Source organism: Astatotilapia calliptera, chromosome 7, assembly GCF_964374335.1.
Source record: "Astatotilapia calliptera chromosome 7, fAstCal68.1, whole genome shotgun sequence".
Lineage (NCBI taxonomy): Eukaryota > Metazoa > Chordata > Actinopteri > Cichliformes > Cichlidae > Astatotilapia > Astatotilapia calliptera.
Window position 1 is genome coordinate 2767273 of NC_137428.1, and position 26357 is coordinate 2793629.

Genomic DNA, 26357 nt, shown 5'->3' on the forward strand with positions numbered 1-26357 from the left:
TGCAGGTTCTGATTTTACAGGTTAAAAAGCCTCTGGGGGCGGCGTTTAGCTGCACACAAACTGTGGTTAAACCACATCACAGGGTCCGAGTTCATCACGTGACGTACATCTCATCTTCCTTTGTATCCTGTCCTGCAAAGACCTGTATTCAAGCACAAACGAATAAAAAAATCACATTGCAAAAGATAGTTACTGACAATTTCTGAATGGCGTTTAATTATATTTCACAAAAATGCAAAATAAAGCAAGTCCGTGATCATTTCAGGCTTTCATCGTTAATGGTTTTTGAGATATACGAGCACAAATGTGCAAAAGGAGACGACTCAAAAACCACAGAAGAAAGTAGCAGTTCCAGGTAACACTGCACTAGCTGTTTGCTCTGTTTATCTTTTTATCCTGGCTCCATCATTCAAGGCCAGGATGAGTTAAGCTAGTTAACAACGTCCTCATTTTACCCCCACCATGACGCTGCGCTTATTTACTGTTCCCTCCAATAGACCTGTGTAAATACGCATCTGCAAACAGAGTGGGTGGGACGATGGTTGACCTCGGTGCTGACCCGTGACTTGTAGATGTCCTGCAGAGGAAAAGTATACACGACTACCAGTGATTGGTCCTTGGAGTACGGAGAGGAAAACCAACTAGAAGCAGTGCTGGCAGTGACGCCAGGCGATATAACCAAAAGCACTACAGCACAGCTCAGCAGTAATACTGTTAAAGCCACACGACACCACCAACCAGCAAATATTCATCTGTTTTAGTCGCTCTGTCATCATCCTGCAGTGGTTTGCACTGTTGCCTCGCAGCAACAAAATCCTGGTTTTGAACCCCACGCAGGACCTTTCTGTGTGGAGGTGACATGTTCCTCTGTGGGAGTACCCAGAGAGTCCAGAGTCATGCCGTTAGTGGGGTTAGGTTAATTGTGTGTGTGAATGTGAGTGCGATTGTCCGTCTGTGTGTGTTAGCCCTGGACAGACTGGTGTCATAGCTTAAACAAAAATACAACATAAAAATAAAGAGGTGTTAGGAACCAGATGAGAACTGGGAATACAACTGGGTTGTACGCTTCTCTGTTCTTCCTCCAAACATAAGCAGCGTCTCTGTGGCCAAAGAGCTCTAGTTTCACCTCATCTGAACAAACGGACCAGCGTCCAGTCTGCGTTATCTTCTCTTAGTCTGCAGCCTCACAGTCCCTTCCTGTGCATCAGCTCAAAGCTTCCTGAGCTTTTATACTGTGTGTAAACTGAAGATAACCCTCAGGTGTAACTTGATTTTACAGCTTTGACCATCAGAGTTAGAGCACATCGTTACACAGCAGTGCTCTGTGCTGTGGCTCAGTGAAAAGGTTTGCACTGGTGCAAATAGAAGTGATGTGTGCTTTCTGTAAGAAGCTGGTTCCCCACTTGGAGAACGTTTTGAGAAAAACTTTAAATTTAATAGGGGGTTAAAAAAAAAGCGTGTCCTTGTTTTTATGTCGTGTGAAGTGAAAACAGGAAGCCAAAAGTTAGCTGTGCAAATGGAAATTATATAATCAGAAACATTTACCTCGGTCTGGACTTCCAGGTGGGGTAAAAGTCCTGAAACGTTGGACCTGCCGACGGAGCCAAACAAAACACATTACGAAAACACAACGATCCCCTCTGTGTTGTTTATTCTCAATTATATAATCAGAGACCTGTTATGATAAACCCGAACACTCGATACACACCTGCTACAATAAAGCTGCACCATACAAACGTTTACAAGAAGCTTTTCTTTCCTTTCAGTTGAACGTGTTTGAGTGCTACCTTCTTCACATTTTAATAGGGAGACAAATCTATTTAAAACAATTCTATGTTCTGTGTTTTGCACATCTACATTCAGTTAGCGTAGAGGAACCGTGTTGGCTCACAAGAACAGACAGATCATTAGAGAGCACTGATGGCTGTATCTTCACGCGGCATCTAAAAATACTCTAAAAACTCGAGTACTCGAGTAGGAGAAATTAGTTCAACTGCTGTCACCGTGACTGAGCACTCTCGCATTTTCATACTCTAACAGAAGTCTTTTCTTTTTGATGTGAGGTCTATAATCAGGGTCACGGTCAGGTGACTCCTCTCCGTCACTGCTTGAGGAATCAGTGGAGTAAAGAGCGTTCACATCGAAGGAAGAGTCTTCCTCCTCTTGCTTCCTCCTTTCCTCGCCGTCGCTGCCTTGCTCCACGGGCTCTTCCGGCCCGGCTGAGGCTTTCCTTCGGGTCGATAGGTGACACTGCTCAGAGCTCAGCCTGGTAAGACTCACGTAGGGTTGTAGCAGCTTGGAGTGCAGCAGCACACCCTGACTGGGCAGCGATAGCCTCAGCTGAGCTCTGAGGCCTCGGCTGGTTTTGTCCCTGCCTGCGGCAGAGGAGGAGCGTGAGGAGCGCCGGGCGGTTCCTGATCGAGGTCTGCTGTTCTTTTGTGGCTGACGATGGCGAAGAGAGCTCCGAGGGACGACTTTTTTAGATGACTTGGAAGATGGTGTGATTTGATTGGCAGCACAGGCGGAGAACAAACTCTCTGACTGAGCACCTTTCTGAGGAGGTCCAGAGACACTGATGTCACTGGCTGTGGCTGGAACACCCATCTGAGAGGTACTTGGGTCCTGAACAAGCTGCTGGGGGGTTTGAGCAAATGCCTCCAAATCCTCCTTGTGTCTGTTGGTACTGCAGACCCGTCTGAGCTTTCTCTGTTCAGTCGGGGTTTGACACCAGGCAGAGCGAGATGAACTGTTTTTGTCTTTTACGTTTCCTGAGGTGTGATGGTGTGGAGAACTTAGCATCTCCGAACTGGAAGAAGCTGCCAGAAGAAGCTGCTTTGGTGATGCTTGCTGGTGTTTACAGCTCGTCCCGAAGGAGCCGATGTTCACCAGTCGGACCACCGGTGACAGCAGAGCAGGCAGCGGAGAGCCCCGAGCAGACGAGGCCTGAGGCAGAATTTGTGCTTGTGAGGTGTCGCCTGAGGATCCGAGTGACCCGGAGCTGCGCCTGTATTTGGGTTTTGCTGTTCTGGATGCTTGGACTGCTGCCCGAGGAGGGCTGGGGGTCTGCGAAGGTGGCTGATCGGACGGACAGGGGATGAGGTCAGATGGTGTGAGGTCCTGCGATGAAGAAGTAGAAGACGACGACGGGAAGAGCAGGGGAGATGAGGAAACGTTCGGCTGAAGGAGAAGCTCCTCCGAGCATCCCCGCAGGATGCTCTTCACCCATCGCTGGTGTTTGGAGCAGAACTGAGGGGTGGGGGCCGCCTCCTGAACACTTGTGCTGCTTCCCTGACTGCCCTCTTCCTCCGCTCTCTTGTTCACCTCATCTTCCTCCTCTGGTTGCTGATGTCCTCTAACGTCTGAGCTCCTGTCCGAAAAACTGAAGCCGTCTTCGGACACGTCGCGAGGAGCCTCCTCTGGATGAACATCTGGATTAGTTTGGCTTAAAGCCGACTTAAAGAGTTGAGGCGACCGAGATATCGACGACTGACGACAGGAAGCAGCATCTAAAGAAAGAAAACAGCGACACGCTTGATACTGATAACAGTGGATATTCATAATTTCACACAAAGATCTAATCCTGCTTGTGTCCTAACAGTAAAAATATACAGTTTAAAAGGAGAAAATTACATAAATAAAAAGAAACAGCAGAAATGGTAAAAGCCACGACTCAAAGCTAAAGAAATCTACCCTAAAATAAAATAAAATATAAAGTTATTATCTTTTTATGATGTAAACTTGAGGTGAACTTTTCGTGTTGAGCTGTTTCTTACCGCAGTGCAGCAGCTTCTTCAGGGTCGCAGCTATGGTGGTGGAGTCAGAGCTTATCACCTCTAAAAGTAGCTTCTCCTCTTCAGTCACAGGGCTCTGTTTCTTCAGGATCTAGTGAAGCACAAGTGTTCAGTTATCACAGCGAGACATTCTCACTGCTGGCATTTCTGCTCGTCTTCATTTCCCTCATCAACAATCTTAAAGGAAACTTGTGGAGTTTTTGACCACATGAGGTCGCTGTAGAGCCAACGGGACAGTTTATCTACATTCAAACTCTCATTTTTACAAACGCATCTTTAAACCCTGCACACACACATACACACACACACACACACACCTTATCAATGTAGGTATCTCCTTGTAACACAGCATCCAGCTCATGGAGATAATGCAGCAGCCTGTCCTCGACTTTCTGGGCATACCGTTCCCCATACTGCTCGTCCATGTCATTCTGCAAGACAGACAAAAGGCATCATCCCATGAAATTCAGCATAATAAGTGCAAAAGTCTTGAGCCACACTCCGTTTCTACGTCCAGATGGGCAGAATCAACTTTTTGGGATTTCTTTACCTGGATGACTGAGCATGCAATCATGAAAGACGTGTTTGGGAATCACTTTGTTGGTGCAAAAATATGATTTTATGTCTGTCAAACTGCTTGAATGATTCAAGCTAAGTGTAAAAAAAAAAACCATTCCTCTGGAAGTGGTGCGAGGACTGAGAACGAGCAGCCAATGTCCAAAGTTCTAGCACATTACTGTTCCTCCACGCTTGATCACTTTTTCAGGTTGGCAGTCCTACGACTCTGCAGCTCACGGAAAGATTTTGTACATCGTAGCTCTGCAGCGCACCCTGCTGGCCACAGTTAGGACCGCTTCATTTTTGGCCCAGCTGGGATGAGTTTTTCTCTACTAAGAAATCTAGTTGTACAAATACATGCAGGGTTGCCTTTATGATAATTCCAAACATTCGAGGTTTGATCAAACCCGACTGATTATTGTGAACAGCACTGTGTCTCAAAGCATAACTTTGGGGAAACTGCAATGCCTTTATCCAACAAATCCCAAACTGTATGATTTAGAAATGTGCTGAATGTGCATGAATCACGTAGGCCATGAATATATTGGGACTGAAATGTATATAGAATATTCTGGATCTGTCTCATAATCACTTACAGGAGATTTACCTTAATGTAATGTTCAAGTTTGTCTTTGTCCATAGCAAGTGTTTGCGCCAGAGTCCTAAAGTCCAGGTGGTTCTTCCTCATGAGGAACATTTCTCGTTGGCTCTGTGCAAAAAACACCAGAACACATAGAATCACCTGTTGATATAAGTAAAGTTTTTCATGCAGGCAACTGTAACTGTTCCCAAAAGCCAATTCCAGGTATGCTATCACATTTTTCAATATGCAACAACACAAAATGTTATGAACGATTTACTTTATTCACAGAATAAAAAGTGCCTCGCTCGAGAAAGAGGACTGAAGGAGAAAGAACGGGTGAGGTCACAGCGATGAAGTACATCTATTATATACAGTCTATGACAGCACACCACCAGTGTGCCATCTGTGAGGAGGCAAAAACTAACAAATAGTTCGATTCAGTTTTATTTATATAGCGCCAAATCGCAACAGCAGTCGCCTCACAACACTTTATGTTGTCAGGACAACATACAGAGAAAGCTCCATCAGTCAAACAACCCAGTATGAGCACTTGGCGACAGTGGGAAGGAAAACTCCAGCAGAGCCAGCCTCACAGACTGAGGGAGGGGCGGCCATCTGAGCAACCGGTTGGGGGGTGAGTGGAGGGAGGCAGGAAAACCCCCCCACAAACTATGGAAGACATCCAGAGCTTGATGCTTCCTGTCTGGTGTCTGAACTTTTCCTTTACCTTTCTTGAATATTTATTATAAAAATGTATCATTTATATTCTTAATCCTGCTGTAACACAATCATTTTCTATGTGGGATCAAAAAGTATCCATCCATCTATCTTTCTTCCTGATGTCTAAGGGGTTCATTTAAAGGAAACAATCGATGCAACATGTATGAGACATTTATGAGAGCTCAATCAGCCACAATAATAAAATCATTGACAGGTGAGGTGAACAACAGCCATCACTGTGTTCCAGTGCTGAGTTCTGCTGGGAAACCTCTGTCTCGACATGTTTTACCACCCAACCAAACACCGCGGCGGACAAAACACACTCCAACGGACAACAACACTGCTCAAAGGTAGCAGCCTCCCTCAGCAGGACAAGACAGCAGCAGCACACACAAGCTCATGAACATAACAAAGCCTCCGACTGGACGTGCCAGGACAAGTCCGATCCTGTAACCCACTCAGACCCAACAGGACACCCCCGGAGGCTTTGTGCCCCAGTGGTTCGGAGCTGTTCGGTGAGTTATGCATAATATAAGGTAGGTACTTTTAACTCAGTTTTGGTCTCCACCAGTTCAACAGTGGCTTCCAGTTAGTTCCGGTGCAGGGCAGGTCACTTACACACTGGTCTTGGTACTCGGGGAGTTTGCTCGGGAAGAACTGGCCAATTTTTGACACGGTGTCAACCATTCCCCGGCCCTCTTTGAGCATCCACATAATGACCTGGAAGGAGACACAGGAACCACCAGGAGGTGAACGTTCACGAAGAAACAACCCCATTTGACATTCCTGTACATGCTTACTGGACCACTACTTATTTCCCTACCATGGTCTTGAGGCCAAACATGATCTTCATGTGTTTGATGGCAGGAATCAGTCTGGGTAGAAGTCGGTACGTGGTTTCCAGAAACCCTATCACCCTCTCAAAGTGCTCCAGGTCCCTGCTCTTTATGATGGAATAGACCTGAGCAGAGACGACGCGCAGCCTCCACGAGTCTTCCAGACTCAGAGGTTGGGAGTCCACATCTGGCCAGCTGGACAGGTCCAAAACTGTGAGCACACAAAATGAAGCCAGCATGTCACAAGCAAACGCAAAGGCATGAATACTTTTGTTTCTAAGACTTTCTTTATCTCTGCTGTTTGAGATTAGCTTTGCAAGTTTCATGTATATGTTTCTTCTACATCAGTATAAAAAACACTCAGACAAAGGAGTTCAATAAAGTTTTTGTTGTGTTAAAACTTTTTATTAAAATCCCCAGAACCAACCTTGTTGTATATCCATCATCTTGTGAGTCCAGACATGCTCTATGATCCACACAGGCAGCTTAGAGAAGCTCTGCATGCGTCCAGCCCGCAGCTCCCCTCCGTCCATGGCTCAGCTCCGCGGGCTGTGTGGAGGGAGACGGAGGAGAGCATCAGCCCGCTGCACCTCCTTAAACCCCCGAACCACCACAGCTGGACATGTACCGGCAAGTTGAGGATGTCACGCATCTGAACATCCCCGGCTTTTTTTTAAAAAAAAATGTTGCAAATAACTTCCTTTGCATGCCTTTATTTAGCATTTCAAAATAAAAGCTTAGGAAGCAAGAAACCCCGTCTCTCTCTGTAACACCAAGTGTGTCAAATTTGCTTCATGTTTGAGTTTTTCAGACTTCGTCATCGGTGTTATTTTTTCCCTCCTCGAAAAACTAATAGATTGCACAAAGATTCAGCAAACATGATACCAGGTAACCTTTTAAAACCTGAACCATAAAATAACAGCCAGAAATCTTTCGTTTTTTGATAATGGAGTGTTTGTTGAACCTTTAGACTAATATATCTAAAAATATATCACATTTTAATCTGCATATATGAGTTTTAATTTGTATCACATTTGCTACATTAGCCGTATGTTTGCAATTTAGGAATTAAAAATGTGTCATGCAATTTATATCATTTTTTGAGGGTAAAAAAAGTCACGCTGATGATGTAGAAGTCTCAAAAACTCACAAAAACACATGTATCAAATACGATATGCTTGGCTTTAAAGGGTTAAAACTCAACTACAAGTTTTTTAAATTGTGAGAAGATTCAATTCAACTCGATTCTAAAATAAAAAGTATCATTATTATTTGTCAACTATTTAATGGTTCAGGCTTTAAAGGCCTAACAGACATTTACCAGTTTGAGATGAATCTGCTGTAAAGTTGAACACAGTACAATATGAAATAAAAAGGAGAAATAAATGTTAAAGCAGTATATGGATATATAGAGATATAAACTGATGAATATTATGGTGTTCCCATCTTTCTTCAATAAGTTTATACGTTATTAAATTTGAACTAACTAGTTAACTGTATAAAAATTGCTCAAAATCAGTCATCAAGATTTAATTTCCTATGATAATTAATATCTATGCAGCCAATAAATGTGTCTATTGATTCTATTTGTTTGTTTTTATTACAAAACATGTTTACGCGATGCAATCATCTGATCCGAGCCACGGTCTGAGTAACTCACTCACACATGCACTGTATACTTAGATCAAGTCCTTTGCACTACTTTTGAGCACTTTGTTCTCCCATGTGTGCCTTTTCTATTGGCCATAATTGGCCCATATTTCGTTGTACATGCACAATGACAAAAAAGGGCTGCTCTATTACATAGGTAAGCACATGGACTTTTATTGTGAAAGCGTGGTTGACCAGGAAGAACTTTACCGGAGCCGTGAATGTCTCTGCCCTGACTTCACCCTCCAAACTATGCGGTCTTGTCTAATCCACAGCGGAGCTCAGACGGTTCTATGAGGTAACGGGAAGCTGCAAGGCTTCGTTTTTGTTGCGCTCAGTCAGTGCTGACAGTTATCTGACTTTTTATTTTTATTCATTGTTACATCAACATGCTAACGACCTAGCTTCAACAGCTCACGGTCGCTCTTGAACTGGCGCGCATGTTTCGTTGCACCTGGACAAACCGCTAGGTGGTGTCTGACTTAACGCTAAACAGGTGTTTCTCTAATTGATGTGTGCTGAGGGTAATATTAAAGAGCGTGATGTAAGAAATCACGCGGCGATATAAACAAGTTCAAGGGTGGCTGGTAATGCTAGCAGCAGTTTGTAGCTCTTGGGTATAAGCTTATATTTCAATGACAGAGCTAACCATCGAGCTCTCTGCATCAAACGGCGATGCTTGAAAATATAGAAGGACTTACGTAAGACTTACCGGACGTGTTAGTTGTAGTCATTAAAATAAAAAGGGTGTCCACTAAACACTTAAAAATATTTTTTAAAAATTCCAAGTTGCGGCCCTCTCGTGTTAGCCGGTGTCCGCCATCTTTGTTTTGGTTCGGAAACACAGGTGCGACTTGGGAAATTGAGTTTTGCTGTATGGTTTGAAGATGGTGGCACTAGCAAAAACAGGCATGGGGATCCTAGAGATGCGGTGGCAGATGTGATGATCTGTGGTGACCTCTTAAAAGAAGAATGAGCAGTATTTTAAACCTTCTTACTGATGGAAGTCAACAAAGTGTCAAAAGATGTCTTTGCTTTCTCTGACCGACCTAAATGGCCTCCTTTTGTCTCTTTGTCTCAGTCCCACCATGAACACGTCCTCAGTGTCTCTGCTCCAGCTCTCCTGGACCGGGCTCAGACTGTATGCATCTAAAGGCCATCGCTCCGGAGCCCTGAGCCTGATGGCAGCAGCTTCCACCCGTCTTCCACACACCTCACCCTGTAGACGCTCCTTATCCAGCAACGTCAAAGTGCGCTCCTACCTGCAGTATGTCAAACGCAAGATCATATCCCCCCCCAGTCCTCCGTACAGCCATGTGTGTCAGGTAGGAGACCCGGTGCTGCGTTCACATGCAGCTGCTGTGGACCCTTCAGCTGTAACAGGACCTGAGATCCAGCGTGTCATTAAAACTATGGTGGCAGTAATGAGGAAGCTTGAGTGCGTGGGACTGAGTGCGCCTCAAATTGGCGTGCCACTCCGAATCCTGGCTCTGGAATATCCCCAAAAAATGTTTGAAGAGAGCGCGCCTGCCACGAGGGAGGTCCGCGGTCTCTCCGTCCAGCCCCTAAGGATCTTTGTGAACCCACAGCTGAGGGTGCTGGATGGTCGGACGGTGCTGTTTCAGGAGGCCTGTGAGAGCATCTCGGGCTTCTCTGCCACGGTTCCCCGCTACCTGTCTGTGGAAGTGTCTGGTACGCATGCTTAAAGCTCAACAGTGACACGTCTCATTTAAGAGTGTCCACATTTGTAAGGTGTGCCTTTGTCTCGGGCTTCTGTCTTCTCACCCTGCAGGTCTCAATGAAAATGGCGAAGCTGTAACGTGGCAGGCTAGTGGCTGGTCGGCCCGGATCGTCCAGCACGAGATGGACCACCTGGACGGCGTCCTCTACGTCGACCGCATGGACACAAAGACCTTCATTAATATCAACTGGCAGGCACACAACGAATAGAGTGAACACCTGCTCAGGGCAGACTGGCTAACTGGCGATGCACATGTGAACGTGTCTTCTGGTTTCTGTGGACCACAGATCTGTACTTTGACAATAAATGCTGAAAGGATGCAGAATGGATCTTTAAATGTTGTTGCCTTCCATCATAGTGAAGAAAGGATACGATTGGGCAGGACTCAGTTAAAAGGCTCCAACAGCTGGAACACCAAAACACTGATGTGGGCTAAAATATTGCTACCTTATAAAGCGTGGAAACTGCTTTTCAACACATAAGCAATTATTTGTGTCATTAAAATGTTAATTATAGAAGTTATGAAAGCTGGTTTTTTGTCTACAGGATACCTGAGGGCTGTGGTACGAAGCAAGATGAATGATTTAGCCAGCTTCGTCAAGCTTAAAGAGTTTTCTGTGTCACAAACTTCTAAACCACCGTGGTAATGATGAACACATAACCTGAATTTCAGTTTAAAATGAACTGAATTTGAATTAAAATGTGCAAAAATCACCAACTTTCAACAGTTTAGCATTTTACTGTTATATTTTTTATTTTCTGACAACATCCCTGTTTGGAGTAGGGCAGCGGTCTCCAACCTTTTTTGCGCCACGGACTGGTTTATGCCCGACAATATTTTCACGGACTGGCCTTTAAGGTGTTGCGGATAAATACAAGAAATAAAACTAGTACCGGTACCGAAAAAAAAGATTCATAACACACGTGAAAAGACCCAGGAAAACCGAGCTAACGATGACAAAATAACGCTGAAAACCGATAAAAACCCTGAAAACTATACATTTCACACCTGAGCCTCAACTGTCGCGGTCCGGTACCAAACGACTCACGGACCGGTACCGGTCCAAGGCCCGGGGGTTGGGGACCGCTGGAGTAGGGGACACTCACAACGATCATTATGTGTATCATTATTAAACTATCTATAGTTTAAGTGTGCTGTGAAGACATTTGGGAGTGCTTGAGCACCTGAAAAAGGACGAAGCAGCACCAAGCTCTGGCTACTGTGATCTTTGTCCAAATATGAACATTTTTGGTTCCAAAAAACCCCAATAACAAATAGATATATCACTTTGAACCACGAGATGATGCAAAGTCCAATCTGCCCTCAGTCATCATGAGATATTCTAACATTAGTAACTATGTGCTAACGCAGCATCTGTCACAGTACAACAGCAGGAATGGTTATAAAAAAAAAACAGACTCGGATTAGTTACAAGACGTCTTTAAAGACAGCAACACAAATTCATTTCAAACAGAAGTAAACATAACGCTCAGTGAATTACTGCAGGAAAAGTTTCTGGTAGAAGGCTGACCGGGTGGTTACAAAAGGTTTTTACAGAAAGAAGTGTTATCCTTTTATTTTTGCACCGTGTATGAATATCACACAGACGCATGACCGCCGCCGAGGTCGGCGCTGCCGTGCCGTGCAGCTACATTTCTGGGAAGGGTGCATGTCAGGCTACATTGCAGCATTAGCAGAGTACAATGCAGTTTGACAAATCATTTGGTGTAAACAAATGTTTGTCCTAAACGTGGAAAGACTCCCTTAAAGTGTTCCTGAGATGTTGCATTAAGGCGACAGTGGAAAAGCTAGGAAAACAAAGCTTCCAGCTGCCACTGACATTTCAGAAAATGTGCTTTAGACAACAGTGAAGTCACCTTAAAGGCAAAAACAAGCAGATTTCAGCACTCGGCCAAATGATTACTCGAGAAAATAATTTCATAGTTACAACAAACGTTAGTTTCAGCTGTTTTTACCTTTCACAGCAAATTACAACAAAAGAAAAGAAAAAAAAAAAAGAGGAAAGCCACATAACCTGCCAAAAAGTAATATTTGAAAACTTCTCTAATACAGAAAAATGAAGGTTCTTAGTGTTAGTTATGAAGCAATTACATTTTAAATGCTGTGACTGATTTTATATTAAATCATACCCACCACACCACGGTGATCACGCCAATTCATCCCATGTTACACATGTTTACCACACATACACTTTAATGGCACATTGACCCTTTTACTGCAGTCTGCTGCAGGACACAAACATAAAACACTTGCTTTTGCGTCATGAGTTACCGCAAAGCGACCTGCGAGCGCAAAACCACACCACACAGAGGCTGTTACATGCAAATATCAAATAAATGGCACAATGGCAGAACTTCAAGGCAGCGTTTTCAGTTCCAGTACGCAGATTTAAGTCACTGTAACTTTTGCTAAATGCATCTCGTAAGTGCAAAGCTTTTCAGACCTTTATCACACAGATGTTGACTGGTCAAATGTTTGGCCGCAGCTGCATGCAAGCGGATTTCTGAACCAACAGCCACTACAATATTCGTTTCCACAGTATCTGCACAGGACCAGAGGCTTTCTGGAGCACCACTTTTTACAGGAGGAGCACTTTCCCAGATGTGTGCTGCGATGGAGTGACAGGCAGGATTTCGCCATGTTGCAGGATTTCAAGTGGAAGACTCTGCACTCGTGGCACAGGATGTGAGGGTCTGGATTGTTGAGATCGCAGCATTCGTGGTAGGCGATGGCAGGAGGGAGTGCAATTATTGATGCGGGGTCTTCACTCAGAGGTAAGGAGCTCACTGCTGCACTGCTGCCAGTGAGAGTGGGTGATCTGAGGCCTCCACTCTGCATTTTCTTCACTTGTTTCACGTTGTGGAGATTCTTTCTGCAAATCTTAAGGACTGCACAGGTCTCATCGTGCAGGGTTTTGCATTCAGAGCAGTAAGAACAAGAATCTGAGTTCTGGACGCACCTGCAGAGGTTGTGGTCGCCATCCTCGCTCTTCAGAGCCTCGATTGGATCTACCTGCAGACTTTGAGGCTCAGAGTTTGTTTCACCCAGCCTCGTAGCACCAGGGGTACGCCAGCTTGGCCTCTTGCTGTCCGCGGAGTTTCTGCCGGTGAGCGGCTCTCGCGGTGGGAATGATACTGTTGTTCCGTTGCTGTGTGTTTTGACAGTGGTGGGTGATACGTTGTCCGCTGTCGTCCAGATGAATGAGCAGGGACTCTCTTCCTTGTTGACAACCATCTGCGGGTCCCCTTCATTAACCGGATCGGTGTACAGATCCACGTCTCCATCGGGCTGCTCCATTAGGGCCTCGCCAACCTCCAGCATCTTCTTGGTGTTCTCCACAGCAACCTGTAGGGAGGTATAAGTAATAAAGTCAATTAAGGCATTTCATATCCTACTGTTGCATTTATTAGCAGGAAGAAAGAAATCATACAATTGACACTTTTCTTTGCTAAACATTTTGCCTCACAGTACACCCTCCTGGACCAAACATAGTACGACAAAGCAAGATTAGTGGGTTAGTGAGGAACGTTTTCTAAGATTTTAAAGGGTGGAAGTTAAAAACAGCTTGCTTGAGGCAGACAATGAAGCGATTGGCTGCACCAAGGCTGAAAGAAAACAAAACAAAAGATCTCAGCATCAGCGTCACATACCTGCAGGCCGTTTCCTCGCTGCCTCTCCATCACTGCGCTCAGCTCCCACTGGGTGTCACCGCAGTGCTTCCCCAGCGCTGTTGTAAGAAAGTGGCACTCGCAGCGGGCCAGGAAGAAGGCGCAAGACAAACAAAGGAGGGTATCCAAAGAGGTGGAGTTCACTCTGTGCGTCTGGAGATGGAGCTGCTCAGATGATGACGCGCTGAGCTCGTAGCCCAACAGGTTGAACAGGTTCTCGATCTGAGCCGTCGACAGCACCGGGGTGATGTAGTGCGTGAACGTGCCGGAGTACATCTGGGACACAAAATGTGAAACTTTAAAATCACATTTGATTATTTTAACTGAACACATGAACTTTTTTCTCCTTCTGGCCCACCTGGATTACAGTGTACTCCTTCCTCCAGGGACCCAGGTACAGGTTCAAGGCTGCTTGCTCCAGCACCTCAAAGGCTTTGGCCAGGCCTTGCAGGCCTCCTCTGGTTCCAACTTGTCTGCTCCATCCTGCTGCTGTGACTGCCTTGAGCGACTCCTCCATCACCCTCAGTGGATCCACACCCAGGCAGTGGATCTCCTGAGCATTTCCCTCCTTCATAAGTCCCTCCACCTTTCTCCACAGCTCCTCATCTCTGCACGGCAGGCTCGAGCCCTGTTCCACGATTTGGCGCTCCAAACTGCGATCGTAGGCGCCCGTGAGATCTACGTCTCTCTTCCGGGAGAAGCTCATCTCTTTCATCCATTTATAAGAGAGAGAGACAAAAATAAACCAAGATGATCCTAATAACTGAGTCACACCTTTTTTTTTCTTATTGCTGTGCATCAACCTAACAGTGCCCACTGGCAACGGATGTCACTGAGGGAGTGTCCTATGAATTGAATTCCACCTCATTTCACTCCAATGGGATTGACTATATTTCTCTGTTCTGTTAGTAACTATTCAATAAAGAGTTACAGTGTGACTAAAGTTACACACACACACACACACACACACACACACACACACACACACACACACACACACACACACACACACACACACACACGTTTTCCAGGCTCCTGCTATGTCTGCAGCACATGCTGACGTAACTGTGGCCACTGGAAATATAAAACATTTCGACCTTTAGCCTCATTAAATAGCACACTCTGTATCAGCTGCGACTCGCTTTGAGCACATGTTAATAACGAAAGTGAAACTTTGCCATAAGTGAAAATAAGTTGACTCACTTTGTTTTTTTTACATCTACCAAACTTTAACGTGTTTTCAGGGAACATCTGGGAACTTCAAGCTCATCAACGAGAAAAACGAGAACCTTTTTTTTAACAGCCCCACTTAGCATTAGCTTAGCCGCGTCTACTACGTTAGTTACCCAAGAGAACTTACGGGTCGGACAGTGAGCGCACCCCCCGCCCGCACATTGTAAACCGGCTTGTTTTCCTTACTTTACCCAGTTTGCGGTGAAGTGGCGCAGGGAAGCTTGGTACCGAGCTGTTCTTCAGTTCGGCCGATATATAATCCGTCGACGAAAGCGAAATCAACTTTTATCAACCTTCCAGTGTGATGTCAGGCTCAGTCTGTGTGGGAAAATACCCAGGAAGTGCGAGGAAGCGGCTGAACCTCCCCAAGGAAGATGTACATTTTTCATATTAAGAAGACATCTATGTCGTTTTGAAAACACGCCGAATTACACGTACGCTCCCGATAAACTTGTAAACGTAACGATTTAAGTTTTAAAATGTGTGTTTTTAAGCCAAAGCGCGAGGCAATAGAAAACCGGTATAATTTGTAGGAAAACTCGGACTGAGCGAACATGAAGGTATGTTCGTAGGTATGCGAAGCTAACGTAACGCAGCGGGCTACAGGTGGGCGAGTCTGGCTTTGTTCGATATAAAACGTGTCTGACACACAGACTCACCTGTTCCTGGCACGTAATCAGCTGTTTTGGCGAGTCCGGCCACACGACAATCTGCTCGATTATCTGAGTAACGTAAACATTGTCACGTGGCACGGGATTTCCAGTTTATACAGGGTGTGTTTGGCAGTTGTTCCTGGATGTGCCGTTAGGTGGGTGGAAACAATGGAACAATTGCTTTAAATTAAAAGAAAAGTGATGTAAAAACGGGCTGAAATACAGAAAAGGTGGAAACAGGAAGAAGCTGCAAAGTGTGCTACCGAATAAATCGATTAAATCAACAGTTTTCTTGCGTGTAGTTTCAGCCACTAGATGGCAGCATTTCACCTGCTGCGGCAGCCTCACCTCTGCATGAACCACTGACACGGCACACGCAGACACACAAACACACGTCTTCCTGTCTTTGTGAGGACGTTTACTGACATGATCACAGGTGAGCAGCTAGTTTAAACTCTTTAGCAGAGTTTTTCTGGTGCGATGGGAACATATCCATACATTATACAAATAAACTGTAAAAGTATTTGTTCTGTGGTTGTTTTTAGGGCGGATTTAATGTGTTTCTGTTTATATCTAGTTCTGAGCAATAGATTTGTGAGAAAAGTATAACGTATTGCACTAACGAAATATAATTCCTGATAATATACCACAAGTTCATTACCCAAAGTGACAAGAGGTCACAGAATGTCCCAATCAAGGCTGTAAATTCTCTGTCAAAATCTTGTAACACTTTCGGGGTTTTGTTTGTTTTGAGCCCATTTGATGCAGAGTTCAGATTAACATAGACTGTATATAACAGATGGATGTAACCATAATCTCTGGTTTACAGAAACCTTTTAGTGAAGCCTTGAGATGAATGTTTTTGCTGCTCCCATCTTAGTTTGCCACAATCTGACATCACACACGGGGCAGACCTGACTGCACACTCATAAAGCGGTGTACTTATGAATGAACAGCCAGGCCCATCATGGAGCACATGCTGCTTTACCACCTTTCTAGATCATTGTGTGCAATATTATGTTGAACTCAGTAGTAACTTAAACTGGTCATCGAGCCAATAAACTGACTGCCTGAATTAATGGTCACAGATCTGAATTTATCCTCACCCCTGAAAGGTGCCCTCACGCTCAGTACATGTTCCCACTTCCCACATTTAAATCTCTCCACCGGTCCTTTCAAATTTAGCCGTGCCGGGATACACATACACACGGAGACAGAGTATGGGCGTGGCTTCAGTGACCCCGTAGACAAGGGCGGACCCGTGATCCTTTAAAGCATCCCGGTCCGGCCAGGATGCTCTGCACAAGCCAACAGCTTCACTTCGCATCGACAGAGTCATCCTCCACCCTCCATCCTCCAGCAGGTCTGTGCAGCTACAGTCGGCATGTCGAACTCGGACAGGGTTGTGTTAGCTCTCGGAGGAGCGGGAAAAGTGGGCTCCGGGATCGTTAAAGGACTGCTGGATAAAGGTAAGCTTCTCTGTAGCTCGAAGGACATTTGGCAGGGAAAATAAACTGAGTGAAATAGAGGAGGACAAATCTTTGGGACATCTATGCGTTTTTACGCGCAGGTGTCTTTCCCCTGGGCTTTTACGCGTGAGGAACTCCATCATTATAAACCGCACTGTAAACACTTTATGGGGATTTTTGTGCGGTATGGCCACTTTTAATAAATACAGTTATTACTTATTTATACTTTATACTTATTATTGTTTAATGTGTCTGAATTGTTAGACAATTAAATAATGACTCGCCATAAGTCATCCGCCCGCGTGCGTAAAACACTGTATTGGGCTTTCTATGCCACGCTCTACACCGACAGGTCCGCTTATCACATTTTTATGAGGGTAAAAATAAATTTGAGCGCGCAATGTGACAACTGATCGACCAAAAATCCCCTTCCACTCTCATAAAACTAAACTGCAACACAAATGATCTATAGTTGATAATAAAATGTTGGATTAATAATCATAGACGTGTCAAAAACAACAGGCTGTTCAGCCTACTGTACAGGCTCCTTTAATCTTCCTTTAATCAAGACTTAGGGGGAGTTACCAAAATGACACAATGGAGTTCTCATAATAATGCTTCATTGTCAATAAAAGCATGTCCCATCAGGAAATCTTTGGAACAGTAAAGACAGAATAAACATTCTCAGGCAGTTGTGTGTGTGTGTCATTGTGTGTGTCATTGTACAGTTTGGCTTTGTCATATCTGGGATTGCTGTGTGGGTGGTTTTATCAGCACAGTCTCATAAAATCATATCTAAATTGATCTGAACTCCTATCATCATCATCTTAAACTAAATTACAGTTTATGGCGAGAGTTAAAAGAGCATAATTTCAGTTCAGCTTCATCCCTGTTTGGATTCTGTTGTGTTCTTAAAGCTGAAATCTGTTGTGGGCATTTACCGTTCTGTGCCTCCAGGAAGGAAGAAGCTGAGATGAGAGTTTATTGGTTGCATGCTCACAGCTTCTTTGTTTGAACTGAGCAGTAAGTTACTGTCGACATCCCGGTCAGATTTCACTTTCTGATGACCTTGACAGAAGCAGCACAACAACACAGGTTCACTCCATCCTACTGTCTCTGTATTAAAGGTCTCTGTGTGTTTGTGTGTCAAGGTTTTAAAGTTGCAGTGATCTCCAGGGACAGCAGCCGCCTGGAGAAACTCCGATCGTTTGTCTCTCCCAACACAAAGGATAACCTCACCACTATAGTGGGAAATGTGGGTAAGTCAGGTTACTTATCCTGCCCGTCTCTGCTCTGAGGATTGTTTGCGCTTGTCCACAGCCCTTATCGCATAATTACTGATTCCCCCCCGGCAAACACTTTAAATACAAATCCAAACTGTGCAAAAGAGAGCCTGCAAAGTATGGGAGTGGCAACATACTGCACCAGAGCTGCACTAAATCAGTAGAAACCCTCACATGTAGTGCAGCAGTGAACTTAATGTTGCAGGGAAACCGTTCTCAGGTGGATACAAGCACCATAACTGGCTCATTTACTCTTTTATCAGAAAGCCGGTTAGAGATCTGAAAATGAAGGACTGATTTTCTGTTTTGGTTGTTTTTATTTCCAAGATGGTCACCAACTCTGATGAGAAAATCTCATTTTACCATCATTCTTAGTATCAGGTTGTTTGTGTGTATGAGCTATCTTTAGAAAATACTCAAAAACCTCTTTGCGCCATTTTTTAACAGTGAGCTCAGGAATAAGGGTGTAGAGGCAGTACTTATGTTTCAGCCACATCACCTGAATGAACTCCAGGCACTCCTCATTACTAACTTTCTGTGGGGCCATAGGTGAGAGTTAGAGCTGATCATCTACTCATCAGAAGGTGGGTGGTTCAATCCTGGCTTTTCCAGTCTGCATGTTCAGCTTGGACTAAAGCCCAGATTGCCAAATTGGCACGTTCCACTGTTTGCTCAGTAATGGAGGGCAGACAGCGTCTTGTGCAAGTTCACACTCCGCAAGTTAGAGTTTGGTTCATGCAGGTTAAAGCGAAGCTGCATGAACCGAATTCATCATTTAGAAGTCTGAACTTTACAGGTAAAAAAGCAAAGCTTCAGGAACATTCACCATAGTTGTTCATGTGCACTCTCTGGTAATGAGTTCTTGTTATCATCACACACTCTCAGGTCAGGTATTTCCTATGACTCCAGTGTGACCCTTCAAATTTGTGCCAAGTGGAGCTGATGTTGTAAATTCTTATTTCAGACTCGGGTCGTCCAGCTTGCAAGTAAATGTAAAAGAGTCTGCACTCGTTCACTCACACAGTCTCCAACTGCTCATAGAGCAGTAATGGTGCAAAGCCTGTGAGCTAGTTCAGGCAGGCAACCTCAGGCACACCAACACGCCTGCCTCTCCTCACGTCCAACACCAAACACACCCTCTCTGTTTGGCGGCCAATTTAAGCTGCAGAATTTTCCATCTGAGCCTCTGACATGTCAGTGCTGCCCTGCATCACCGCCTGCTGGTTCGTCCCCTCGTATTTGTACTGAATAATCAGCTTAGAGACATGACACCAAACTCTAACTAGAACATTTCAAACTGCTGTAATTGCACAGTGGTAGTGAGAGGGGGGGATTAAACCCAACCGACCTCCTGTCTCACAAGTCTGTGGGCTTGTATTCAAGTACAAATCCTCCACCGTACAATGTGATAAAGTTCCCATTTCTTCGGTCATCATTTGTCTGCATCTTAGCGACTGTCTCAGAAATGATTTACTGACCTGATAACTGCTTGTTTGGGTTTAGCAAAAGACTGCACCTTGGGGTAACGAACATCAGCGACGTCCACCTCTGCCGTAACCTATCAAGTGTGCGTCCTGTGCAAAAAGGAACGTTAATGGTGATTTGTTATTTTCAGATTTAGTCAAATTATTGTTTTCAGCTGCTGATTTATTAGGTGGAGGTGCAAAAAAAAATCCTGTATTTTTTCCAGTATGGAAAGGGCTTACACCCCATAAACACACCAAACATTATTAAGAAAACTTCAGTGATAGTTGAGATGACATCACAGCAGCAGGTGAGGAAGGTGTTTATCTTCTACTGCGATGTTTTGTTATTCCCCAGTAGGGCTGAAGTTCTATATCGATGCCGATCTCAGTGATTCATTAGAGAAAACAAGTTTGCCTGTCCTCTCCTGAAGTCCAGCGTCTCTGTGTTCAGGCTCAGAGGAGGAAGCCGAGCAGGCGAAGCAGGCCCTGCTGAAGGAGGTGGGGAAAGTCACCGACATAGTTTCCTCTCTGGGCTTCAGCTGGTGGCAGGGAGGACCCCCACACACCCAGTCCCTGAAAGATCTACACTGGGTCAGTACACACACACTTTCCAATATACTTATTTAATTTCTTCTCCCTCACTTTAAACTCATGCAGCATGTAAACACTTGCAGGAGTCATTGGGGTGCTGTGATGTTTTCTTTCCTGTGAAATCTGCAGGTAATTGAGACGTTGCTTTTCAGCACATTTGTGTCATGGAAGGCCTTCTACCCCCTGGTGAGGGACGACTCCAACTGTACCTATACGTTCATCACAGGTGAGGCATCGCAGACAGCACCCTCCGTCGCCACGACGTCCACATTACAGAGAAACGCAGTCGTATTGCTGATGTCGCCTATGTCCTGTAGTGAAGACGTGTGTTTGCTCAGTGGGATGAGGCGGTGTGTGTGTGGCGCAGTGCTACTTTGCCTTTGTTCTGCCTCTCTCTAGTAGTACTGAGGTAGCATCTGCCAGACCTCAGGGCGACGTTGCTGAGCTCTGCTTCACCGATGCTTCTTCTCTCTCTCTGTGACTTTGCTCAGAAGTGATTGGGTAGCATGGAGACTGTTTGTGGTTAGTGGTAGCTGGATGGTATTACCATCTTTGGAACGATAGATTCAGATTCAAATTTACCAAAAGGATGAGAGAAGTTTTTAGTCTGGCTGAGCTGTTTGGTTTTCTCTCTTTATTCTCTCTGTCCACTTGGGGTCAGCAAAACAGCTGCCATGTTATTTTACTCACTGCATGTTCTCCGACTCTGACAGACTGCGTCCGTGGGTGTGCCCTGCCTCTCGTGCAGGGTCACCTGCGATAGCTGCTCGCCTTGCATTCCTGGTGTGTTTATGTAGTGTTTTGCTGCTTTGCCACAGGAGGAGCAGGAGAGAAGCTGCTGATGCCTGGTACAGGCTTCCTCACAGTGGGCGCTGCCAGCACCCTGGCTTTCTGCCATGTCCTCCGTGAGGAGTACCCCGAGGTGCCCTGCAAACTCAACCAGGTGAGATATTAATGGGATTGCACAGCAGGGCCTCAGATAAACTGCACAGAGTCGGCTAACATGACTCATGACCCTTTAGACCTGACCAAAAGAAGTCAGCTCACAGCTCAATTCACATGCCTGCCTCCACAATCATCTACGTATGTAATTCTCTCTGCTTTCTAGTGTTCACACGCACAGCCCTGAATTTCTTTGGCATTTGCTCACTCGGGGGAAATCTGTAATACTGACACCACTTTACCACCCATGCAGATTCAGTTCTTCCTCGATGCCTTTGTGAGAACCAGCTCACATTTCAACACATCCACATTACATAACCTTATTCTGTAATCTTGCATGACAGAAGTTAATCAGGCATTTTATCTAAATAGTGCATGTGCATATTTCTGCCTTTGTGCAAACATGCATATTTAGTCAGGAATATGCAAAAAGCTTCGTGAACTTGGCTGATAGAAAAACAACTTTGATGAAATCAGCCCTTATTAATCAAAACTTTACCTGATCTCCTGTATAAGATCAGATCAAACTAGATGAACTGCTCGTCTCTACCTCCACGATGTCTCTGAACCTGATGCATCAGATGTTTTCGTACATCTCAGAAATCGCCTTTGGAAACTGTTGAGAAGTGGACAGGGACTTGTGAGTTGTGAGATGATTGGATGAGCCATTTCACAGCTAAAACTTGATCTTACTACCAGTGCTTCCTCACAGGACGCTGACTAATCTCCCCACAGCTTTAACTCAGAGGTTGAAACCTGTTTTATGAGGACAGGAGGAGCCAAAGCTCGAAGCACAAACCCCGACATAAGTAGACGACCTGCTCTACATCCTACAGTCATCCCTCTATTGCATTCAGCCCCTCTCCTCTTCTCTTCTGACAGGTGAAGATTAACACAGGTGTAGCCACTCCTGATCACATGGCGCCCGGCTTCCTCAATCATCTGGACCTGGGCGAGGCTGTTGCCGCCCTGATCGAAAGACGAAACACTGCCCACAACGTTTTCACCATCAACTGCCCTGCAGACTTAAAGAGCGTCCTTCTGGAGAGGAACCTTTAGACTCCAAAAAAAAGACCCCACCTTCCTCCAGCCTCACCTGGACAGGATCGCACTGCTTCTTCTCCTGCACTTTCCAGAAATAGTCTCCTTTGATTTCCTGTCATACAACTCTGAAACCTTGCTAGTCGTTGCATATTTTCCTGCCTGTTCTCACATCGTTAGCAAGTTTTCTCTCAGCATGTGCTTTTTATAGGATATGTAAGAAAACCAACGCCTTCTCCCTATTATCTGTTTCTGTGTGTTGTTACATAGTCTGTTCTGCCATCAACAGAAGACGTGACACACAGCTCCTTCTGCTAAATATTTTTGGTATAAGTAGACGTCTTAAGGCCAAATAATCAGACAGAGCAGGTAAAGAATGACTTCACATTGATAACGACTGTAGCCAAGTTAGCCAAGATCGCAACAACTGGTCCAAAATGTAAATATATCTACAGACAGAGACTGTACTGAGTGGAAGTTTTGACCACTACGAGTTTAACAGAATAATGTTTTAATAAGCTAGCTCTACAGCAGCATGCAGGTGGCTGTTACTACCAACAACGCCCCAATGTCCAAACATAGCTCTTAGGAAATCGACGCAAACATGCAAATAGCGCAAGACTAAAATCTTCTTTGTCTTCAACGAGGTCGCCGGGCCTCAAAGAAGCACTAAATGTAACTGTGTTTCCATGGCAACACCTCCCGGTACAGTTAAAAAGCTTCAGCTGTGGATGTATCTTGACAGACTTTTATGGAAGCCCGTTTCCGCCACTAAATAAAAACAAAAAAGCTAGTATCCATAACAAGGAAATGACGTCATTCACGTAGATTACTGATTGGCAGCGCTAACTCGAAATTTCGAGTTGCTTTTCTCAAAATTTTGAGTTAATAAATCGAAATTTCGAGTTAATATGTCGAAATTTCGAGAAAATAACTCGAAATTTTGAGTTATGGATCCTTTTTTTTTTTTTTTTAGTGGCGGAAACGGGCTTCCATAGACTTTAGGAGTTCTGTATGCTTGAAATTTATCATCCACGACTAAAGAGAACGTGTTGCTACATGATCCCAGTGGTGGCGTTAAAAGTTTACCATCGCTGCATCCACTTTCTCCCTCTCGCTTCTCTGAGAGCTTCAGTGTTTCCCGCTGGTGTAATCGCACTTCACTCTGTGAAGTTTCTGCATTTGTTTTAAAGGAGTGAGAGAAAGTTACATCACATCTTTTTGCCACCTCTGTAAATCATTTCAGAAGCTTTTAGATCATCGAGGAGACGCTTTGTTTGCAGCGTGCTTCAAATGAGCAAGTTCATACAACATGTCAGACTGTTGGTTTTGGAAAGCTCAGATACAGTCAGATGATCCATCCAAGTATAGCAGCTAAACTGGATGAAAATTGCAACATTTGCCTGGTTACAGATTCAGCAGCTTGAGCAATTTCAGCCTCTTTGTAGCGCAAAAATAACGTTTTACAAACACAAATAAACAAGATATAGACAATACTGCTGACCCTGTGTACTTTGTTTTCAGGTGTATCACTGCTCAGAGGCGTGGCGTTCCCTAGAAAACTTCCCTCAGCACTGGTTAGCATTGTGGCTTGTAGGATGTTCTGCTTATCCAAACTCTCCGGTTCACCCCATAGTCCAAAGACATGTACAGCAAGTTTTAGTTATTGTAAACTGCTGTAGGTGTGACCTGTGGTTGCCTCTTACTCACTGTTAGTCATTATATGGAGCTCAGGGTGTACCCACCTCCTGTCCAGCATCAGCTGGGACAGGTTAAAGCCTCCCATGAACCAAATCATCGTAGACGGAAGATAGAAGACCTGAACAGACTTCTTGGGGAATATCATGAATAGTTTCTGACACTTTCTGTTGGTTACAATTGGTATTTTCTTTGAACCCTGACTTGGGTAAAATCAGTAAAGTAAAACAAACCAGTTTTAAGCCTGGGGTTGGACTCATCAACGATGATGAGTTTAGACCTTTAAGGCAGCATTTTTCACATTTGTCCACCATGATCGGTGAGATGGCATCACACCCATCTGGTTTATTCGTTTTAACTGGCTCGAAATCACAAATGTTTATGTCCAAAAACCTCTCATTTAGATTTGTCAGTGCAAAACTTAAAAAACAAAAGTAACTTCCTGTGTCCAGTGTCTTTCTTATTCTCCCCTCTTACTCTTAACTCTCATCTAATTGTCAACACCATTAACAAAACTGCCAGAGACAAAAAAATGAGCAGAAAAGAATATTTTTTCATTTTAATTTACAGACACAGAATATCAACCAAAAGTTTTGTTCATGTCACTCAGTTCGATAAAGAAAACCTGTCTTAGTACTTGTTGGAAAAACCATTGTTGGAAAGCGCAGTGTTTGTTTCTTGTAGTGGGGGCAGGTCGGTTCACATCTCAGGAGGGAGTTTGGTGCTTTACAGAAACTCTAAATCCTTCAGGTTTCTTGGCTGCTGCTTGGCGACTCAACTTTTCAGCTTCTTCCACGGATGTGTGAAAGGATAGATGTCTGGAGACTGGTTAGTCCACTCCATGACCCTAATGTGCTTCATGCCAGAACACCCATCCATGACCATCTTCAGTGTCCTGGCTGAGGGATGGAGGTTCCACGGTGGTGGGAAGGTGGGAATGGAAGATTCTGTGCAAAGGTGTGCTTTCTACATCTAACAAGTTGAGATCAGGAGAATCTGTAACTGATTTCCACACGAACACACTCTGTGGGAGCCAGAACCGTGGCATGATCTGAAAGCATGAAAACCTTTATGTAATGTGCTTTTCAGCATTTTGGGTCGAGATTCTGCCTCCGTCCATTAAAATGAAACTACCATAACATTTAGAGACTGTTCATGTCTTTTGTAAGTGAGCAAACTGAAGTATGCAAATACTTCAAAGCATTTGAGTTGATGCTAGGGTGGGGCGGCCAGGACATATTTACATCAGGCCTAGCGTGACTCTCTGTCCCGTTCACAAGCACCGGCTCGACCCCCTGTGGCCCCTTTATCTGCCAGCCATTATTCCAGACAGTGTGTCCCTTAAATAAACAGCGGATTGCGAGATGGCATTGTTGTCTTGTATGTCGTCACGCAGACATGCTGGCTCGAGAATGTAAACTTCTCATGCAAACAGATTTTTGCCAAGGATAACTGGAACTGGACCAGGAAGCAGAGAGAGGAAAGTGAGAGTAGGGTAGTAGTAGCCTCTGGAGGGGGCGGGGAGCCAGTGCGCCACAGTTTTTGTCATGAACTTGTCGGCTGACGGCCCAATTAGGCCAAATTATAATTAAGCAAAGGGAAACTCATTGGGCCCCATCTCCTCTTCGAGCTCCCTGCTTTTCTCTCCCTTCTGAAAAGGACAAAAACGGTCAAATACGCCAACGCAAACGGCCACGTTTGCTCTGCCGGTGATTCACGTCAATCTAATAGAAGAAGAAAACCGGCTTTTGTTTTAGGGGGACGAGGGGGTCACAGTCTCCTGGACTGAGGAGCGGGCAGAATGGAAATCTGGGGGTAAAGATTAGATGAAATGAGGAAATTTAACGAAGGAGATATTTCAGCGGTGGAGCTGAACCACTTTTAGTGGCAATCATGTGGTTCATGATGAGACCTCTTGCTTAAGTTCACTTGAGTTTGGGGACATTAATCTATGCACAGCATCTCAGTCAGGTCAGGTCTGGACTCTGACTGCAGCACTTTGATTCTTTTCTTCAGTTTGCTCCAAGCTTCAGCTGTGGGACAGAGTTCATGGTCCACAACTCATCATCCACCCACCAACATTCTTATCCTCGAGTCAAGTCGGAAACAGTCTTCCTTCTGTAGGGCACATGAAATCACAGCCCATCCAACCCTTTCACTGTCAGAGGATGTGCTATAAACCACAACACGCTACAGTATTTGCAGGGATTTTTATTTTTTGGCTGTGGTGCAGGAAGTAGAGCAGGTACTAAGTGAAAGGGCGGTGGTTCAATCCCCGGTTCCTGTTGTAAACACCGGCACCGATGAATCCCCGAGAGTGTGTGGTGTAGAAGCACTTCAGGCAGGGACGGGAATGGGTGAGCTTGCTTTAGTAAAAGCCCTCTGAGTGCTCAGCTAGAGCAGAAAAGCACA

At 44.8% G+C, this 26357-nt stretch overlaps 4 protein-coding genes across 8 annotated transcripts; 2 read left to right on the plus strand and 2 right to left on the minus strand.

Moving 5' to 3' along the window:
• Positions 1 to 1634: 1634 nt before the first annotated feature.
• LOC113025074 (uncharacterized) lies at positions 1635 to 8992 on the minus strand. 2 transcript variants are annotated; one of them, XM_026172464.2, is made up of 8 exons: positions 8851 to 8992; positions 6916 to 7037; positions 6476 to 6699; positions 6271 to 6372; positions 4957 to 5058; positions 4109 to 4222; positions 3774 to 3882; positions 1635 to 3506 (listed from the first exon to the last, which is right to left on the minus strand). In XM_026172464.2, the coding sequence occupies exons 2-8, from the start codon at positions 7019 to 7021 to the stop codon at positions 1990 to 1992; spliced, it is 2274 nt and encodes a 757-aa protein (XP_026028249.2). In that variant the 5' UTR covers positions 7022 to 7037; positions 8851 to 8992; the 3' UTR covers positions 1635 to 1989. The 2 variants fall into 2 exon arrangements, with proteins under 2 accessions (XP_026028249.2, XP_080159491.1); XM_080303365.1 differs by having other exon boundaries at positions 6916 to 7154; positions 8851 to 8984.
• On the plus strand, positions 7723 to 10394 carry pdf (peptide deformylase, mitochondrial). 2 transcript variants are annotated; one of them, XM_026172469.2, is made up of 3 exons: positions 7723 to 8436; positions 9220 to 9830; positions 9931 to 10394. In XM_026172469.2, the coding sequence occupies exons 1-3, from the start codon at positions 8432 to 8434 to the stop codon at positions 10086 to 10088; spliced, it is 774 nt and encodes a 257-aa protein (XP_026028254.1). In that variant the 5' UTR covers positions 7723 to 8431; the 3' UTR covers positions 10089 to 10394. The 2 variants fall into 2 exon arrangements, with proteins under 2 accessions (XP_026028254.1, XP_026028256.1); XM_026172471.2 differs by lacking the exon at positions 7723 to 8436 and adding an exon at positions 8867 to 8985.
• Positions 10395 to 11304: 910 nt separating this feature from the next.
• spata2l (spermatogenesis associated 2-like) lies at positions 11305 to 15727 on the minus strand. 3 transcript variants are annotated; one of them, XM_026172466.2, is made up of 4 exons: positions 15462 to 15727; positions 13928 to 14277; positions 13552 to 13845; positions 11305 to 13246 (listed from the first exon to the last, which is right to left on the minus strand). In XM_026172466.2, the coding sequence occupies exons 2-4, from the start codon at positions 14273 to 14275 to the stop codon at positions 12350 to 12352; spliced, it is 1539 nt and encodes a 512-aa protein (XP_026028251.2). In that variant the 5' UTR covers positions 14276 to 14277; positions 15462 to 15727; the 3' UTR covers positions 11305 to 12349. The 3 variants fall into 3 exon arrangements, with proteins under 3 accessions (XP_026028251.2, XP_026028252.2, XP_026028253.2); XM_026172467.2 differs by lacking the exon at positions 15462 to 15727 and adding an exon at positions 14994 to 15431; XM_026172468.2 differs by lacking the exon at positions 15462 to 15727 and adding an exon at positions 14989 to 15431.
• Positions 15728 to 16745: 1018 nt separating this feature from the next.
• Positions 16746 to 23743, plus strand: LOC113025077 (peroxisomal trans-2-enoyl-CoA reductase). The gene is made up of 6 exons (XM_026172472.2): positions 16746 to 16924; positions 18076 to 18183; positions 20125 to 20264; positions 20394 to 20490; positions 21083 to 21207; positions 22089 to 23743. The coding sequence occupies exons 1-6, from the start codon at positions 16840 to 16842 to the stop codon at positions 22263 to 22265; spliced, it is 732 nt and encodes a 243-aa protein (XP_026028257.1). The 5' UTR covers positions 16746 to 16839; the 3' UTR covers positions 22266 to 23743.
• The last annotated feature ends 2614 nt before the right edge of the window (positions 23744 to 26357 follow it).

What these genes read in the sequence shown, in the direction of transcription:
- LOC113025074 (XM_026172464.2), bottom strand. Translation starts at nt 7,021, where the DNA reads ATGGACGGAGGGGAGCTGCGGGCTGGACGCATGCAGAGCTTCTCTAAG. An exon ending in TGTTTGGCCTCAAGACCATG is followed by an intron (nt 6,373 to 6,475) that starts GTAGGGAAATAA and finishes GTCTCCTTCCAG; the next exon opens with GTCATTATGTGGATGCTCAA. An exon ending in GAGATACCTACATTGATAAG is followed by an intron (nt 3,883 to 4,108) that starts GTGTGTGTGTGT and finishes GTGCTTCACTAG; the next exon opens with ATCCTGAAGAAACAGAGCCC.
- pdf (XM_026172469.2), top strand. An exon ending in CCTGTCTGTGGAAGTGTCTG is followed by an intron (nt 9,831 to 9,930) that starts GTACGCATGCTT and finishes CTCACCCTGCAG; the next exon opens with GTCTCAATGAAAATGGCGAA.
- spata2l (XM_026172466.2), bottom strand. Translation starts at nt 14,275, where the DNA reads ATGAGCTTCTCCCGGAAGAGAGACGTAGATCTCACGGGCGCCTACGAT. An exon ending in AGGAGTACACTGTAATCCAG is followed by an intron (nt 13,846 to 13,927) that starts GTGGGCCAGAAG and finishes TTTGTGTCCCAG; the next exon opens with ATGTACTCCGGCACGTTCAC. An exon ending in AGCGAGGAAACGGCCTGCAG is followed by an intron (nt 13,247 to 13,551) that starts GTATGTGACGCT and finishes ACCTCCCTACAG; the next exon opens with GTTGCTGTGGAGAACACCAA.
- LOC113025077 (XM_026172472.2), top strand. Translation starts at nt 16,840, where the DNA reads ATGTCGAACTCGGACAGGGTTGTGTTAGCTCTCGGAGGAGCGGGAAAA. An exon ending in CCCTGAAAGATCTACACTGG is followed by an intron (nt 20,265 to 20,393) that starts GTCAGTACACAC and finishes TGAAATCTGCAG; the next exon opens with GTAATTGAGACGTTGCTTTT. An exon ending in TACCTATACGTTCATCACAG is followed by an intron (nt 20,491 to 21,082) that starts GTGAGGCATCGC and finishes GCTTTGCCACAG; the next exon opens with GAGGAGCAGGAGAGAAGCTG.